This window comes from Urocampus carinirostris, chromosome 20 (assembly GCF_059441175.1).
Source record: "Urocampus carinirostris isolate Australia breed hairy pipefish chromosome 20, RoL_Ucar_1.0, whole genome shotgun sequence".
NCBI lineage: Eukaryota > Metazoa > Chordata > Actinopteri > Syngnathiformes > Syngnathidae > Urocampus > Urocampus carinirostris.
The window spans coordinates 11,660,861-11,679,973 of NC_142368.1; the positions used below are offsets into that span (position 1 = coordinate 11,660,861).

Sequence of the window (19,113 nt, forward strand, 5' to 3'; positions counted from 1 at the left end):
ACTAAAATACTACTATGGACATGAAAAATACATATACAGAAATAATAGAACAGACGTACTACAAATACAGCTATAGTAATATTCCAAAAAGACTACAAAAATACTACTATGGAAATACTTCAAAAATACTACATAAATGAAACCCAAAATACCACTATGGAAATTCTTATATAGGAATAATACAACTGAAATACTACTAACAACCCCTACAGTAATATTCTAAAAATACTTCTTTGGAAATACTAAAGCAATACTACTATCAGAATACTTAAACAATACTACTAAAATACTACTATGGACATGAAAAATACATATACAGAAATAATAGAACAGACGTACTACAAATACAGCTATAGTAATATTCCAAAAAGACTACAAAAATACTACTATGGAAATACTTCAAAAATACTACATAAATGAAACCCAAAATACCACTATGGAAATTCTTATATAGAAATAATACAACTGAAATACTACTAACTACCCCTACAGTAATATTCTAAAAATACTAAAGGAATACTACTACTTTGGAAAAAAAACTACTTTGGAAATACTAAAGCAATACTACTATCCGAATACTTAAACAATACTACTGAAATACTAAAATACTACTATGGACTTCAAAAATACATATACAGAAATAATAGAACAGACGTACTACAAATACAGCTACAGTAATATTCTAAATATACTACAAAAATACTATTATGGAAATACTAGAACATTACCACTATGGAAGTACTTACAAACCGGATATGACAACACAAAACCTGATTTCAGTGAAAAACGTCCATTTTTAAAATTGCCAAAAATAAAATCGCAATATTATTTGACCATTAGAGGACGCTGGACAGTGAGTGTTGTGCATACCAGAAACGAGTGCTACAAACAAACAAAAGTGACCTACAGGCTCAAAGTGACCAGAAGGCCACTTATAACTTTAAAAGAGAAATAAATAGAAAAAAAGGGGAAAATCAAAGAAAAAAAGAAGAGTTAAACAAGAATAAGAGAAATAAGAAGAAAAGGAAAATAAAGGAAAACACGAGCAAAAAAATCAAAACGACAAGTTCAATGAAGATAACAAAAAGGAAAGAAAAAAATGCAAGGGATGAAGAAGAATTCAATGAAAAAAAAGAAGAAAAGGGATAAATAAGAAGAGGGGAAAAAAATAAAAGTGGGGAAAAGAAACTGCTAAAAAAACAAGAAAAAGGGATAAAACTTGCATGTTCTCCCTGTGCTTGCGTGGGTTTCCTCCCCCATTTCACGGTCCAAATCGTCTCTAGGTGTGAATGAGTGAGTTGTCTGTCCCTGTGTGCCCTGCAACTGGCTGGCCACCAGTTCAGGGTGTCCACTGCCCAAGGATAACTGCAATGTGCTCCAGCGCCCCCGAGACCCTACTGAGGATAAACTGTGCAGCTAATGGATGGATGGAATTTAAATTAATTGTGAGAATTGTCTCTTAACTAAATAACTTCCTTTATAAATAAATTGGTCTTCATTTTTTCAAGTGTAAGGGCAGGACAGCGGCGCAGTGGTTAGCGCGTGTGCGGCACAGTTCTAAGGTCATGAGATCGAATCTCCTGTGTGGAGTTTGCATGTTCTCTCCGTGCTTGCGTGGGTTTCCTCCCACACTCCAAAAACATGCATATCAAGTAAATTGGCTGGTCCAAATTGTCCCTAGGTGGGAATGAGCGAATTGTCTGTCCCTGTGTGCCCTGCGATTGGCTGGCAACCAGTTCCGGGTGTCCCCTGCCCACTGCCAGAAGATGGCTGGGATGGGCTCCAGCACTCCCGTGACCCTACTGAGGATAAGCGGTGCAGATAATGGATGGATGTGGCCACATTTTGAAAACCGGAGTTGAGGCCTTATTTTCAGAATAATGACTTTTAAAACTTTTCAAGGATCCATAGAACCCGGTCTTACCCAGCGCGGCCAGCGCCACCATGTGGTAGAAGTCCCACTCTTTGGCGTATCGGACGATGTCCGCGGGGTCGTCGCTGGACTCGGAGCTGTGCCGGAGGGACCACCTGAGGTAAGCCTCGCACAGCAGGCAGAACATGCTCAGCTTCCAGTGGATCTGGAAGCACCGCACTTCTATTCAGGGCCGGTTTCCATATTGGACCGCTACGTGTCCCAGGTAACTTACATCCAAGCTGGTGTTGAACAAAATGTGCCTGAAAGCTTGAGTCTTGCACAGGACGGCGTCGATCAGGATGATGACCGGATCGTATTCGATGTACTTGTCCACCGGCCTCTGGCAGGAACTCTGAAAAAAGAAAGAAAGAAAAGAAAAGGGGAAAGAAAGAAAGATAGAAAGGGGGAAGAAAGGAAAGAAAGATAGAAAAGGGGGAAGAAAGGAAAGAAAGATAGAAAAGGGGGAAGAAAGGAAAGAAAGAAAGAAAGATAGAAAAAGGGGAAGAAAGGAAAGAAAGATAGAAAAGGGGGAAGAAAGGAAAGAAAGAAGGAAAGATAGAAAAGAGGGAAGCAAGGAAAGGAAGAAAGAAAGAAAAGAAAAGGGGAAGAAAGGAAAAAGATAGAAAAGGGGACGAAAGAAAGCAAAGGGGGAAGCAAGGTAAGGAAGAAAGAAAGAAAGGACAGAAAAGGGGAAGCGAGGGAAGGAAGATAGAAAGCAAGAAAGAAAAAAGGGGGAAGAAAGGAAATATAGAAAGAAAGAAAAGGGGAAGAAAGATAGAAAAGGGGGAAGAAAGGAAAGGAAGAAAGAAAAGATAGAAAAGGGGAAGCAAAGAAAGAAAGAAAAGGGGGAAGAAAGGAAAGGAAGAAAGAAAGAAAAGGGGAAGAAAGGAAAAAGATAGAAAAGGGGGACGAAAGAAAGCAAAGGGGAAAGCAAGGTAAGGAAGAAAGAAAGAAAGGATAGATAAGGGGAAGCAAGGGAAGGAAGATAGAAAGAAAGAAAGAAAGAAAAAAGGGGGAAGAAAGGAAATATAGAAAGAAAGAAAAGGGGAAGAAAGATAGAAAAGGGGGAAGAAAGAAAGAAAAGGGGGAAGCAAGGAAAGAAAAAAAAGATAGAAAAGGGGAAGCAAAGAAAGAAAGAAAAAGGGGAAGAAAGAAAAGAAACAAAGAAAGAAAAAGAGAGGGAGAGAGCGTGAGAAACAAAATAGATAAAAAGTTGTGAGAGAGGGGGAAAAGAAAGGGAGAGGAGCAAAGAAATCCAAAGAAAGAGAAAAGTGCAAAGGGCATGAAGAGAGAAAGAGAAGGGAGAAAAGGAAAAAAGGAAGTTAGAGCAAAATAAGTTAAAAAGACACAGAGAGAGAAAGAGACAAAGAGCAACAAAGGAAGAGAAAAAGAGAGACACGGAGAGTGAAAGAGACAGAGTGGGAGAAAAGGGGTGGAAAAGAAAGAGAGAGAGAAATAAATACAAGTACAGTGTCTTTGTGAGAGGCACCTGGCTTTGGCAACATCAAGTTGACATATTTCAACCTGCAGCTTGTTTTTCTCTTGCTCTTCTCTGAGTGTTGTCTCGCGGTCCGGATTCAATCCCTTAGCGGGCCTGATCCTGTTTGACACCTGTGTCCTAGACTTACTACCGTGTACTTAAATTCCACATAGCCTGAAGAGGGATGGGCGCCACCAGGCTGTATTTGCCCAAGACACACCACAGGTAATGGTGTCCCTACGACCCTAGTGTTTAAGGCAGGGGTGTCAAACTCGTTTTAGCTGGGGGCCACAAATGCTATAAAAAATCTCACAGGGGCCAGACTAGTAAGCTAAAGAGAAATAAAGAGAGGGAGGGAATCAGAGAGCAATAAACAGATAGGGAGACAGAGTAACAGTGAGAGAAAATAAGAGAGTGGAATAGAGATATGAATGGAGAAGAAGGGGGAAATGAATATAGAGAGAAAAAGGAAGTGAAAAAAGAGAAAGATGAAAAGAATAAGAGAAGTGAAACAACAGAAAGAAAAAGAGTCAGCGGGAGAAAAAGAGACAAAGTGAGGTGAGAGAGGTCGAAAAAGGGAAAGAAAGAGGGTGAGAAAGAATGAAAAACAGAAAGGAGACTTAAAGTGTAAATTAGACAGTGAAAATAGAAAGATAGCAAGACAGAAAAAAGGAAAGAGTTAGAGAGAGAAATAGAGAAAAGAGAGAGTGAACAGGAGAAAGAAAGGAGGGAGGAATAAATAAAGAAGTGAGAGAGAAATGGAGAAATACTACCACAATACTTTTGCAAGTGTTACCCGGCTTTGGTGACATCCAGTGGAAACATTTAAAACTACAGCTCATTTTCCTCTTGCGCTTCTCGCTGTTGTCTTGCGGGCCGGATTTAAACCATTGGTGGGCCTGGTCTAACACCTGTGTTTAAGGGGTACACCCACCCACCCCATTTAATAAAATTAAAATGACAGTAAACTATTTCAAATGTCCATAACTTCCATTACACACCTTGATTCCACATCTTAAATAAAGTAACAAAGCGCTTCTATGAAGCTTTTAACTTTGAGGCCGTCGTCCATCTAAGAGCCATTGACGCGACGGTACTTAAGTGAAATATATTTGCAAGCGTCATCACAATAAAACCACAAAACAGATTAAACTATTAAATAAAATATTAACATACACATATCGTGATCTTCAATATCCCGTTAGTGTAATCGCGATGTAATTCCGTGGCTTTTTCGTTGCACTCGATACACCTGAAAGTAGCTTCCGCCATTATTCGTATGGATCAGCTCACCCGGAAGTAAACAGACAAGGCCGATTCGTTTCCTTTCAAAGTAAAAGGTATATCCGGAAACTCTTGAAATCGGGGAACTCTAACCGTTTTCAAGCAGAGAGCGACTTTTTGTTAATTATTAGCGTAAAGGGAAATCGTTTTTGTTATTAAATAGCGCAAAGAGCACCTAGTTGTGTATGCATTTCTAAAATATATACTTATGTTCTTACTTGATTTGTTTTTTTGCATGATTTTAATAATTTATTTGTGTGATACAGCTGCAAATACGTATTTGAACACTTGAGAAAACGAATGTTAATATTTGATACAGTAGCCTTTATTTGCTATTCTTTCTTTCTTTCTTTTTCTTTCTTTCATTAGGAAAAAAACTATATTACAAATATAGCGTTTACCAAATTGTTCGAATTAGTTTTCTAACTCCATTAACCAAACACAAACTTCATCCGCCTAACAATGCATGCTCTTTTCTTATTTAGGGAAAATATTGACAAGCAGGGTTGGGTACTTGAACTGGAATACTTTCAAGTATTTTGGATGACGCCAATACCAAATATGCTAGTAAAAGACAAAAGAAAGTAAATATGAATAAAATTACAGAATTTTGCGCAGGCTTGGGGAGTAACGGAATACATGGAACGGCAAAAATGATGTTGGCAAGCTGTTTGGATTTATTTTCATTTTGTTTCTGTCGCATTTGATGTTCGTTTTGCCGGAGATCAAAGAGATCAAAGCCAGGAGAGAAAGCTTACCACATGTTGTGAGTCATCATTTTATTCCTATTTAGTTTCTTTTGTCTTTTATTAGCATATTTGGTATTGGAGTCATCCAAAAGTCATTGAAAGTAATCCAGTTAAAGTAACCCTACCCAACCCTGTTGACAAGAGACAGGCATTTCCACCCGGGGGCGGATTTATTTTCTTAAAGTATTTAGTAAGTAAGTGAATTCCATCAAATTTAGCCGAATTATTTTCAAATTAGTCTAATTGGTCTACGTCGAGCCTCCCTCTCATGATCTCCGATCTGGTCTCTCGTCTCTCTCTCTCCTTCTGTCTTCCGTCTTTTCACACGTCATGGCGGGCCAGGAACCAGCTTCACTACCTCCTCGCCGAAAGGCGCCGCCATGTCTAAAGGACTCACACCAACAAAGCTTATCAGCCTTTTCCGGCGTCAGTCCTTGTCCCCGTTCTTGTTGTTTTTCTGTAAACGTCATTCTTGTCTAGGCTACAATGACCTCACCCCACTGCTCAGCCAGTGAATATCTTTTGTATTTAAATGTAATTTGTATTTGATTGTAAAAAATGCATTATAGTCAAATAAATAAAATATGAAATCCTTCACTTTCTTTCCTTCTTTCTCTTTCTTTCTTTCATTCCCTCTCATACTCTTTCTTTTTTCCTCTTTCTCTTTCTCACCTTCTCTTTCTTTCTTTCTTGCTTACTTTTTTCTTTCTCTTCCTCCTTATTTTTTTCTTTCTCTCTTTTTTTTCTTGCTGTTTTTCTCTCTTTCCCTCTCCCTTTCTTTCTCTTCCTTTCGATCTTTCATTCAATCTGTTTTTCTCTCTTCTCTTTCTTATCTTTCTCCCCCCTGATCTCTCTCTTTCTGTGTCTTTCGTTTCTGTGTCTCTCTTTCTCTGTCACTCTCATTTTCTCTCTCTCCTTTTGTTTCTCTTTCTCCATGTGTCTCTCTTTCGTCTCTTACTCCTTTTCTCTCTTTTTCTTTTGTTTTTTTCTCTCCCTGACCATCTATCACTTCCCCTCTCTTTCCCCTTCTCTTTCTCTTTTTGTTTCTCTCTCGTTCTAGCTCTCTCTATTGCTTCTCTCTCTCTGACACTCTTTTCATTTTGTCTTTTTCCTTATCTTTATCTCCCTTTTCTCTCTCCCTCACTGAATTTTATCCTCTCTCTGGCTTTCCTTCTTTATTCATCTCTCTAAATATTTATCTGTCACTCTCTTTTTTCTTTCCCTTCCATCTCTTCCCCCCTTTCTTTTTATCTCCCTTTCTATCTCACTCTCCCTTTTCTCTCTTCCTCCTTTTTTTTGTTCTCTCCCTGACCATCTATTACTTCCCCTCTCTTTCCCACTCTCCATTTTTTCTTTTTGTTTCTCTCTCGTTCTAGCTCTCTCTCTCTCTATTTTCTTCTGTCTCTCTAACACTCTTTTCTTCCAAGTGTTCTGTAGCAAGGTCAGGTCATACACACTGTCTCTTTAAATTAAAACTCTAGGTTGAATTCGTAAAGTACGGTTAAAAGCTTAATAATCGTCGGGATGAGTTTCAATAACAAAAACACTCAAATGGTTAACTCGTATTTTAGAAATATATTTTACTGACTTGCCCTTTCTCCCCATCGGAATGCAAAAAGAAAATTCACCTTTTGGTCCGAAGAGGGCAGCATAGCGCCGCTTGTGGCAGAAAGGCTTTCCCTCGTGCTGGAAAGACATCGGAGTGGTTTGAACATGTATTGACACTTTTAACAGCAATTAAACACATTCACAATTTCATTATATCATATTATAACCATATAAGCTTTTATCGACACTTTAACAGTAATTAAATACATTCATAGTGCGTGACATAAAATTGATGCAATTTACGTCAATAGCTGTTTGGTTCAACTTAACAGGCGCCATTATCAATCTCATCTCATTAGGGTCGCGGGGGGGCTGGAGCCCATCCCAGCCATCTCCGGGCAGTGGGCAGGGGACACCCTGAACTGGTTGCCAGCCAATCCCAGGGCGCACAGGGACAGACAACTCGCTCGCTAGGGACAAATTGGAACAGCCAATTCACCTGAAATGCATGTCTTTGGAACGTGGGAGGAAACCGGAGTGCCCGGAGGAAACCCACGCAAGCACAGGGAGAACATACAAACTCCGCACAGGAAGTCTGGAGCTGGATTTGAACCCACAACAGGTTCCCATGACATGAACTGTGCCGCACAAGCGCTAACCACTGCGCCGCCATGCTGCCCATCATTATCAATCGTTGAGAGTTATTAAAGCAGGGGCGTCAAAGTCATTTGAACTCGGGGGCCACACGATAGCACAAACATTCGGTCGGGGGCCGGACTAGTAGATTAAAGAGAAATGAAAAGAGAGGGAAAGAAATAAGAGAAAGAGGGAGGGAAAAGGAGAGAGAGCTGGACAAAGAGAGAGAGGGAGAAACAAAAGATAAAAGGTCGTGATAGAGGGGGGAAAGAAAGGGAGAGGAAGAAATAAATCCAAAGAGAAATAGAAAGACAGAAGGAGAGAAAGGAGAAAAGAAAGCACGAAGGGTATGAAGAGAGAAAGAGAAAAGAGACAAAGAGCAACAAAGGAAGAGAAAAGGAGAGACAGAGAGTGAGAGAGAGCCTGCAAAACAAAAGAGATAAAAAGAGAAATAGTGAAAGAGGGGGAAAGAAAGAAATCCAAGCAGAAATAGAAAGAGAGGAGAGAAAAGAGAAGGAGAGGAAGAGAAAAGGGGAAAGCAAGAGGGAAAGAAAGCGAGAAAAGAGGAAAAATGGAAAAAAGGAAGAGAGCAAAAGAAGGTAAAAAGACACAGAGAGAGAGGGACAAAGAGGAACAAAGAAAGAGAAAAGGAGAGACACAGAGAGTGAAAGAGACAGAGACAAAGTGGGAGAAAAGGGGTGGAAAAGAAAAAGAAAGAAAGAGAAAGAGAAAGAGAGAGAAAGAAATACAAGTACAGCGTTTGTCAGAGGCACCTGGTTTTGGCAACGTCAAATGGACATATTACAACCTGCAGCTGGGTCATACCTAAGACTTACAACATTGGTACTCATTGCCTCCCCGCTTGGCATTAGGGGTTGAAATTGGAGGGTTTGCTCACCTAATGACTCCCAACACCTCAGTTGGGTTGGGCGAGGGGGCTGGGAATCCCCTCCTCTGTATCGATTTCCCAGAAAGAGTCAGAAAAAGACTCTGGCCACCTCCCACTAGGACACAGGTGCTTGCCTAGGACAGGAAAACAGCATGGATCGGGGATTGATACAAGAAAAAAAAATCGGGATACAAGTAGCCAGGACAGGAGAACGGAGCTTGGATTGCGGATCGATACAGGAAACAGAATCAGGATACAGGTAGCCGGGACAGGAGAACGGAGCTTGGATTGGGGATCGATACAGAAAACAGGTCGGGATCAAAATGGGAGCCGGTGTCAAAAGTGCTTGCCTTGCATGTATTGAGGTTCGCAGACAGACAGATCAGGCCCGCTAAGGGATTGAATCCGGCCCACGAGACAAAACTCAGAGAAGCGGAAGAGAAAAACGAGCTGCAGGTTGAAAAATGTCAACTTGATGTTGCCAAAGCCAGGTGCCTCGAACAAAGACACTGTACTTGTACCTCTCTCTCTCTTTCTCTCTCACTCTCTCTCTCCCACCCCTTTTCTCCCACTCTGTGTCTTTCACTCTCTTTGTATCTTGTTGCTTGTTTGTGTTTTGTTTCATGTTTTCCTATTCTCTCTTTTCTCTTTCTCTCTTTTCTTACCCTTCCAATTTCTTTTCTCTTTTCTCTCCTTCTGTCTTTCTATTTCTCTTTGGATTTCTTTCCTCCTCTCCCTTTCTTTTCCCCCTCTCTCACGACTTTTTATCTTTTGTTTCTCACGCTCTCTCCCTCTCTCTCTTTTTCTTTCTTTGTCCCGCCCTCTCTCCTTTTCCTTCCCTCTTTCTCTTATTTTTTTATCTCTTTTTTCTTTCTCTTTAATCTACTAGTCCGGCCCCCGACAGAATGTTTGTTCTATCGTGTGGCCCCCGAGTTCAAATGAGTTGGACACCGCTCCCTTAGCGTATTTATCTCGTGTCCGTATGAAATGTGTGTGCGTGTGTTGCTAGGCAGTTGCCTAGCAACACATCTCCAGTGAAGGAATGCTAAATGTGAGCTAAAAATAAAAGCAAAAGCATTTTGAAAATAGAACCGCGTATATTCTGAAATGCAGATACGCCCGCATTAGTTTTTTTTTCTAGAGTTGCATTGTGTAAAGATTTTTCGAATATATTTATCGTTATTATCATTTCTTGCTTTTTATTGAACGTCGTTTCTCATCACAAAAAAAATTGCAGACTATTCACCATCCTTTATCTTCTTGGCTTTTTTTGACCTCACTGTGAATGTGTGAAACTGGAGTGTCATGCCCAATTTCGTTGTCACAATATGTTAACCCATTTTGTAACAATGACAATAAAGGTATATTCTATTCTATTCTATTCTTTCTTCCTTTCCTTGTTTCCCCCTTTTCTATCTATATTTCTTTTTCTTTCTTTCTTTCTTTCTTCCTTTCCTTGCTTCCCCCTTTTCTATCTTTCTTTCTTTCCCTCTTTTCTTCCCCTTTTCTTTTCTTTCTTTTCTTTCTTTCTTTCTATCTTTTTTCCTTGCTTCCCCTTTTTCTTTCTTTATTTCCTTTTTTCCCCATTTTCTTTTCTTTCTTTCTTTCCTTTCTTCCCCTCATTGCTTCCCCCTTTTCTATCTTTCGTTCTTTCCCTTTTTCCCCATTTTCTTTTCTTTCTTTCTTTCCTTTCTTCCCCTCCTTGCTTCCCCCTTTTCTATCTTTCTTTCTTTCCCTCCTTTCTTCCCCTTTTCTTTTCTTTCTATCTTTTTTCCTTGCTTCCCCTTTTTCTATCTTTCTTTCCTTTCTTCCCCCTTTTCTTTCTTTCTTTCTTTCTTTCTTTCCTTTTTTCCCCATTTTCTTTTCTTTCTTTCTTTCCTTTCTTCCCCTCATTGCTTCCCCCTTTTCTATCTTTCTTTCTTTCCTTTCTTCCCCTTTTCTTTTCTTTCTTTCTTTCTATCTTTTTTTCCTTGCTTCCCCTTTTTCTATCTTTTTCCTTTCTTCCCCCTTTTCTTTCTTTCTTTCTTTCTTTCCTTTTTTACCCATTTTCTTTTCTTTCTTTCTTTCCTTTCTTCCCCTTTTCTTTTCTTTCTTTCTATCTTTCTTTCCTTTCTTCACCCTTTTCTTTCTTTCTTTCTTTCTTCCCCTTTTCTTTTCTTTCTTTCTATCTTTCTTTCCTTTCTTCACCCTTTTCTTTCTTTCTTTCTTTCTATCTTACGATAATTGTGTAAATATTGTGAAAATTTTAACTATAACCTTATCCTCCTTGTTTTATAACCTTATCTTCTCTGTTCCTTTATCTTCTTGTTTTTTTTTTACCTCACTGTGAATGTGTGAACCTGGAGTGTCATGCCCAATTTCGTGGTCACAATATGTTAACCCATTTTGTAACAATGACAATAAAGGTATATTCTATTCTATTCAACATACTATAAAGAATTTTCAAGGGAAGGATAAAAGCCGCAGAATGATCAAATTCGCATCATTATATACAGCATTGACACGATGGGGACAGCAAAATAAGGCCCCGGGGCCACATGCAGCCCATCTGGCTTTTTAATCCGGGCTGCCAAACACAAAATGGACAAAATACAATCATATCATATATAATTTTTAGAGTACTACTAAGAAAATGTTTTGGTTTTTTTTTTTTGCTTCCCACTTTGTCACCATTGTCCCCTTTGAGTGACTACAGCAGAAATACTACATAATTAATACAGAACTAAATATTAAATTTACTGCTTAGAAACAGGGACCTTATAAATGATTTTGTTTTTATTTTGTCACGGTTGCCCCCAATCGGCCCCGCCCATTTTGCGCCAGCTGCGGCTCCTTGACTGATTGGCTTCCCTCCTACTTAAGCTCAGTGCTCTCACTCACCCTTTGTCAGTCCGTCAGCAAACCTCTGCACCTGCAAGCCGTGTGTTTTGACTCTGTCCGGTATCCTGCTTGTGTATCCTGTCCAGTTTTGATCCCGTCTGTCTCGTCCTGTCGGTTACCTTGCTACAATCTCCAGTATCAGGTATCGTTCCCGTCTATCTCGTCCTGTTTGATATCGGACTCCAGTCTCCAGTGTCTGGTATTGATCCCGTCTGTCTCGTCCTGTCTGATACCTTGCTAGAATCTCCAGTATCAGGTATCGTTCCCGTCTATCTTGTCCTATTTGATATCGGACTCCAGTCTCCAGTATCAGGTATCGTTCCCGTCTATCTCGTCCTGTTTGATATCGGACTCCAGTCTCCAGTGTCTGGTATTGATCCCGTCTGTCTCGTCCTGTCTGATACCTTGCTAGAATCTCCAGTATCAGGTATCGTTCCCGTCTATCTCGTCCTGTTTGATATCGGACTCCAGTCTCCGTGTCTGGTATTGACCCTGTCTGTCTCACCCTGTCTGATACCTTGCTACAATATCCAGTACCGGGTATCGTCCTGTTTAATATTGAACTCCAGTCTCCAGTGTCTGCTATCAATCCCGTCTGTCTCGTCCTGTCTGATATCTGTCTCCAGTATCTGATATCATGCCTGTCTGTCCCATCCTGTCCGATATCGACCCCATTTGTCCGGTATCTGCTCACGTAACTGGTATCGATCTCGTCAGCATCTGGCCAGAATTCTGCCTTACTTCTTCAGTCCAGCAATCGCCGAATCACTGGCGTCTGTGTTCACGCGCATGACTGCCCCATTCCCGTAAAATAAAGCTTGTGTGAAACGTTACGCATCTGGGTCCTCCTCCTGTTCTGGTTCTGACACATTTAAAAAAAAAAAAAAAAATACAATAGCAATACAACAAAAATACTACTACAGCAATACCGTAACACAAAAAGTCTACTTCGTAAATTCAAAAACACAACCACACAAATATTACAAAAATACTCGAGAAATACTCCAAAATACTACAAAAATATTACAAAATGACTACTGTGGAAAAACCTAAAAAATACTTCCACAGATATACTACAAAGATACCACAGTAATACTATAATACTAAAACAATACTATAGCAATATTACAACAGAAAAAAATAAAAATGCTACCACATAAATATTGCATCAGAAATACTACAAAAATACAACTGCAATAATAAAACAAAAACACTACAGATATACTACAAACCTTCTACTGTGTAAATATTAAGCAATGATACAGAAAAACTACAAAAATACTGCAGAAGTACTACAGAAATGCACCTGCCATAATAAAACAAAAACACTACAGATATACTACAAACACTTTACTGTGGATATATTACAAAAACAAAACGGAAATACTACAAAAATACTGCAGAAATACTACAAAAACCATACTGCAATAATAAGACAAATAAACTACAGATATACTACATTCTACTTTGAAAATATTACAAAAATATTACAGAAATACTCCACAAATACTGCCGAAATACTACAGAAATACAACTGCAATAATAAAACCAAAACAGTACAGTTATACTACAAACATTCTCCTGTGAAAATATTACAAAGTAAAACAGAAATACTACCAAAATACTACAGAAATACTACAGAAGTTCAACGGCAATAATAAAGAAATAAACTAGATATACTACAAAGGTTTTACTGTGTAAATATTACAAACAATACTGCAGAAATACAAAAGAAATACAAGTACAGTAATACTAAAAACCTAAGTATGAAATATTTTGCTTAAAACTGGGACCAAGTATATAATTTTGCTTCGATTGTGAGTCTTTTAAAACCAAATTATTCTATTTGAAAACAAGTATAAATAAATATAAGCTGTACATGTCTGTCATGATTACTGATTTGATTCACCTGTGCCCGCTCATTTGCCGCCAACCGCCACGGGTTCTGATTGGCTCCCTGTCACTATTCGAACCCAGTCCTGTCTGTCCCCTGTTGTCAGTCCGTCTGCGAACCTCTGTTTATACAAGACCAGCCTTTTTTCGACCCTGACTCCCGCCTGTCCCGTTTTTGCTCCCGTTTTTCTCCGGCTACGACCCGTTTTGATCCCGACCACGTCTGCTCTCCCGTCCCGGCTTACGACCCATTTTTGATCCCGACGACCTCTACTCTCCCGTCCTGGCTTACGACTCGTTTACGACCCCGACCACGCTTTTTCCTCTCCCTGTCCCGGCTAGCGACCTGTTTTTCCGTCCCTGACACCGCCATCGGATCACAATCCGATTGCAGGAACGACTTGCTCCTCGCGTCCAGTGAGCATCGGATCGCGGGCGCTGCCCTTCCTCTTTCTTTCAATAAAATTGTGAGAAAATATTACGCGATTGGGTCTACCCTGTGTACTGGTTGTGACACATGTCAGCATTTATATTAAATCATAAATGAAAAAAATGGATAAGTATCGATGATCAGCCCCTTGGCCACATTTTTTAAACCTATGTGGCCCCTAACTGCAATAAATCCCTCGGGTATCGCGGTTAATGGGGACCAAAACCACCCGCGAAAAGTGAAAATCCGCGAAGTAGTGACGTCCCTTCAAAAATGCTTACAAATTTATTTTTTTTTAACTAATTTTTGCCATATGTCTCATATTCCGCCGCCAGATGTCGCTGTACCGTGTAGCGCCTCAGAAAAGTGCTATAAAGCACAGGGATGAATACAAACTAAGCGGACTCAAATTGTACAGGGAACAAGTTTTTTTCCCGGTAAAGAAACAAATAAATAAAAAGAAATAAAGAAACAATAATGATTTTTTTTTTCGATTTTTTTATTTTATATATATATATTTTTTTTAGATTATTTTATTATTATTATTATTTTAGACCCGCGAAGCTCTGAACCCGCAAACGTGGAACCGCGAAGTAGCAAGGTCCCACTGTAGTTGTCCACCACAGGCGCTATGAGGAACCAATGACGTCATATTAAGAGGCGTTTCAATAGCAATATATGGCCGACAGAGGACGCTAAAGCAGTCTTGGATGGATGGATGTCTTACATCAGGGGTGTCAAACTCATTTCATCTCGGGGGCCACACGATAGAACAAACATTCTCTCTGGGGCCAAACTAGTAGATTAAAGAGAAGGAATAAAAGAGAAAGAAATAGGAGAAAGATAGGGAGAGAAAATGAGAGAGGGTGGGACAAAGAAAGAGAGAGAGAATGTGAGAAACAAAGGAGATAAAAAGAGAAATAGTGGGAGATGGGGAAAGAAAGAGAGAGAAAGAAAGAAACCCAAAGAGAAAAAGAGAGGAGAGAAAAGAGAAGGAGAGAAAGAGAGTATGGGAGAAAGGGAGAATTGGAAAGCAAGAGAGAGAGAGAAAGAGAGAAAAGGAAAAAGAAAAAAGGAGAGAGCAAAAGAATGTAAAAATACAGAGAGAGAAAAAAATCAAAAAGCGAACAGAGAAAAAGAGAGGCAAAGAGAGTGAAATGTTGAGATTGAGAAAAACAGGAGGGAAGAGTGAGAAAGAGAGAGAGAGAGACAAAGAGAGAGAAATACAAGTACAGCGTTTGTTCGAGGCACCTGGCTTTGGCAACATCAAGCAAACATATTTCAACCGGAAGCTCGTTTTCCTCTTGTGCTTCCATCACCATTATCTCGCGGGCCGGATTCAATCCCTTAGCGGACCTGATTCGGCCCGCGGGCCGCCCATCTTACATTCAGGAACAATTTGATTTATTTTTTAAATAATTTGAGTGCATCCAAATAGCAAAGATATTTGTGACATCGGGGCCCATTCCCAGTCGGAAGTGACAGTTATTTTGGGGAGGGGGGTTTTCTGAAATGGAATGATTCGCTTCATGAAGAAGGACAAAGAGCTGCCAAACAAAGCTAACACGCCTGAGTGCTTGTGTGAAAAGCACATTGAACTGCACTAAAGTCCCTCCAAGCAGGGTTGAGTAGGATTACCTTGACTGGATTACTTTCAATTACTTTTGGATGACTCCAATAGCAAATATGCTAATAAAAGACAAAAGAAACTAAATAGGAATCAAATGATGACTCACAACACGTGGTAAGCTTTCTCTCCTGGCTTTGATCTCTTGGATCTCCGGCAAAACTAACATCAAATGCGAAAGAAGTATGTGAGTACCTGCCTTATTTTCTGCTCCATACGGCGCACTGGATTATAAGGGAGTCAGATTCGCAGGGGAGTCAAATTTAGGCACAACACAGGCTTCTGTCATCCACTTCCAAGAGTCGGCTCATAAAACCTTTTCGTTCTTGAACGACACAAATCTGTTGACAACATCTCATCTTATTAGCCGTACCGCTTATCCTCATTAGGGTCGCGGGGGGCTGGAGCCCATCCCAGCCATCTCCGGGCAGTGGGCAGGGGACACCCTGAACTGGTTGCCAGCCAATCGCAGGGCACGCGGGGACAGACAACTCACTCACACATTCACACCTAGGGACAATTTGGACCAGCCAATTCACCTGACATGCACGTTTTTAGAATGTGGGAGGAAATCCACGCAAGCACGGGGAGAACATACAAACTCCGCACAGGAAGTCTGGAGCTGGATTTGAACCCACGCAGGAGGTTCCCATGACAGGAACTGTGCCGCACATGCGCTAACCACTGCGCCACCGTGCTGCCCAAAATAGGGCTCACATTTATTTGCGACCAGGGTTGGGTAGGGTTACTTGAACTGGATTACTTTCAATTACTTTTGGATTACTCCAATACCAAATATGCTAATCAAAGACAAAAGAAACTCAATATGAATAAAATGAGTAAATTTTGTGCAGGCTTGGGGAGTAACGGAATACATGAAACGGCAAAAATGATGTTTGGATTGATTTTCATTTTGTTTCTGTGGCATTTTATGTTCGTTTTGCCGGAGATCAAAGAGATCAAAGCCAGGAGAGAAAGCTTACCACGTGTTGTGAGTCATTATTTTATTCATATTGAGTTTCTTTTGTCTTTTATTAGCATATTTGCTATTGGAGTCATCCAAAAGTCATTGAAAGTAATTCAGTTAAAGTAACCCTACCAAACCCTGTTTTGACGTAGCCCTTATCAGCCTTTTCTTTCAGCACATTAGTAAATACTATATGTGTAATTGCTATCTAACTTGATGTTAGTCGCTATTTTGAATGGAGTTATGATTTAAAAAAAAACCTGGAGGAGAGAGGAAAAACGTGTTAGCTGTGCGATTTGAATGCGTATAATTTTATCTATAGCCATAATGGGGGTGTCGAACTCATTTGAACTCGGGGGCCACACGATAGAACAAGCATTCTGTCGGGGGCCGGACTAGTAGATTCAAGAGAAAGAAAAAGAGAGATAAAGAAATAAGAGAAAGAGGGAGGGAAAAGGAGAGAAGGCGGGACAAAGAAAGAAAGAGAGAGAGGGATAGAGCCTGAGAAAGAAAAGATATAAAGTCGTGAGAGAGGGGGATAAGAAAGGGAGAGGAAGAAAGAAATCCAAAGAGAAATAGAAGGACAGAAGGAGGGAAAAGAGAAAATAAAGTGCAAAGGGTATGAAGAGAGAAAGAGAAAAGAGAGAAAAGGAAAAAAAAGGAAGTTAGAGCAAAAGAGAGAGAGAAAGAGACAAAGAGCAACAAAGGAAGAGAAAAAGAGAGACACAGAGAGTGAGAGAGACAGAGTGGGAGAAAAGGGGTGGAAAAGAAAGAGAGGGAGAGAGAAAAAAGTACAGTGTCTTTGTTTCAAGTTGACATATTTCAACCTGCAGCTTGTTTTTCTCTTGTACTTCTCTGAGTCTTGTCTCGCGGGCCGGATTCAATCCCCTAGCGGGCCTGATTTGGCCCGCGGGCCGCCTGTTTGACACTTGTGAGCTATAAGCACCCATGAAAGCCATTTGTACTCATGAAAAGAGCCATATATGGCTCGCGAGCCATTGGTTCCGGATCCCTGACCTAGTATATAAGGCGCACCTAAACTTTGAAGTTTTTTTTTGTTTTAAAAAAAAGTATGTTATACACAAATGAATACTGTAATTGATTGGTTTCTGCTTGTTTATTGATACATGATACATATATCAAATAATTTCCCAATGAACGGTAGCCGGGACTAGGACTGGGAGAGCAAAGCGTGGTCGGGGTCGGAAACGAGTCGTAACCCAGAACGGGAGAGTAGACGTAGTCGGGGACAAAAATAAATCATAAGCCTGTACAGGAAAGCAGACGTGGTCAGGATCAAAAACAGGTAGTAGCCGGAGACAGATGGGAGCAAAAACCGGGACAGGTGGGAGTCAGGGTCGAAAAAGGCTTGCCTAGTATTCGCTGAGGTTTGCAGACGGACTGACAACAGGGGACAGATAGGAGTGGGTTAAAATAGGGACAGGGAGCCAATCAGAGCCCGAGGCAGTTGGCGCCAAATGAGCGGGCACAGGTGATTCACATTGGTAATCATGACATTTTTGACCTTAGAAATATATTCTGAGTTCTGCCTCTACCAATATTATGTGATCTGTTAAAGGAGCTCTACGGAATTTGTAACTTTGCCACTCTCAGCCGCCATCTCTTAAAATCATGATCGCAGTCTGAGTCAGTTCTCATTCATGATGCACATAGTTGGCGTTTGGACACTACAAGAAGCAGGCCTTTTCTTACTTTCACCACTCTCAGGCTGCACTGACAAATAGAAAAAAAAGAAAAAAGGCATGGACGGGCCTGAAATCACTCTCCATCCAGCTTCCCCCGACCCTCATTCATCAATCTAATATGCTCCGCCCCGAACAGCTCTGATAAAATAAAATAAAAGCAGTCACAATGGAAGGTAAAGCATAAGCATTCCTTGAACTCAGTTGGGCATCGTTAACATATACTCAATAAAGGAAATATTTAACTTTCAACATTTTAAAGCCACAGTTCGGAATATTTGTTGGGATTGTGTTGTCTGGTGCAAGTGAGGGGCCAGGGCCACAGATCACGGTGTGGTGGCTGGATGCCAGACAAACATGGTGGCGACCTAAGTGTGGATTCCACTGTGAGAAATACAAATGTCTCGGCCTATGATATTTTTTATAAAAAATAACATTGATAGTTCATGTATTTTTGCCTAGTATGTCAGGACCAGAACGGAAACAGGACCCAATTGTGTTACATTTCTCACAAGTTTTATTAAAGGAAAGAGGAAGGGCTGCGGCCACGATCCGGTGTTCGCTAGGCGAGGGAAGCAAGTGAATCTCGAATTTTGATCCGAACACGGAAGTGGATCTTTCTTAGCGAGAGATGGTGTCAAGGACGGAAAAACAGGTCGATAGCCGAGACAGGAGAGCAAAAATGTGGTCGGGGTCAGAAACGGGTCGTAAGCCGGGACAGTAGAGCAGACGTGGTCGAATCAAAAACGGGTCGTAGCCGGAGACAAACGGGAGCAAAAACATGACAGGTGGGAGTCAGGGATGAAAAAGGCTTGCCTAGTATTCGCTGAGGTTTGCAGACGGACTGACAAGAATGTACTGATAGGAGTGGGTTTAAATAGGGACAGGGAGCCAATCATAGTCCGAGGCAGTTGGCGCCAAAGGAGCGGGCACAGGCGATTCATATCAGTAATCATGACATAGTATTCATAAGGGTTTTTTTAACCGAGTAAAGATTTTTGTACCACTAAGTGACACTAAATATTATACACTGTCCCTTTAAGTAAACCTTAAACGACACACCCCACCTAATAAAAAATCCAATGGCAAAACAATGCCTACTACCTTGCATT

General features: G+C 40.5%; 1 protein-coding gene and 1 long non-coding RNA gene across 2 annotated transcripts in view; both read right to left on the reverse strand.

Annotated features, from left to right (window-relative positions):
- LOC148346230 (uncharacterized) overlaps positions 1–19,113 on the reverse strand; it is a 145,123-nt gene that overhangs the window by 62,936 nt on the left and 63,074 nt on the right. The gene's annotated exons all lie outside the window — the stretch shown is intronic.
- Positions 1–19,113, reverse strand: part of arv1 (ARV1 fatty acid homeostasis modulator) — a 31,444-nt gene that overhangs the window by 3,579 nt on the left and 8,752 nt on the right. Inside the window, exons 2-5 of the mRNA XM_088324792.1 lie at positions 8,511–8,635; positions 7,057–7,114; positions 2,148–2,267; positions 1,925–2,078 (exon numbers count right to left, since the gene is read on the reverse strand). Coding sequence (XP_088180918.1) covers positions 1,925–2,078; positions 2,148–2,267; positions 7,057–7,080 — 298 coding nt within the window. The 5' untranslated portion in view covers positions 7,081–7,114; positions 8,511–8,635. The remainder of the gene's footprint in view (positions 1–1,924; positions 2,079–2,147; positions 2,268–7,056; positions 7,115–8,510; positions 8,636–19,113) is intronic.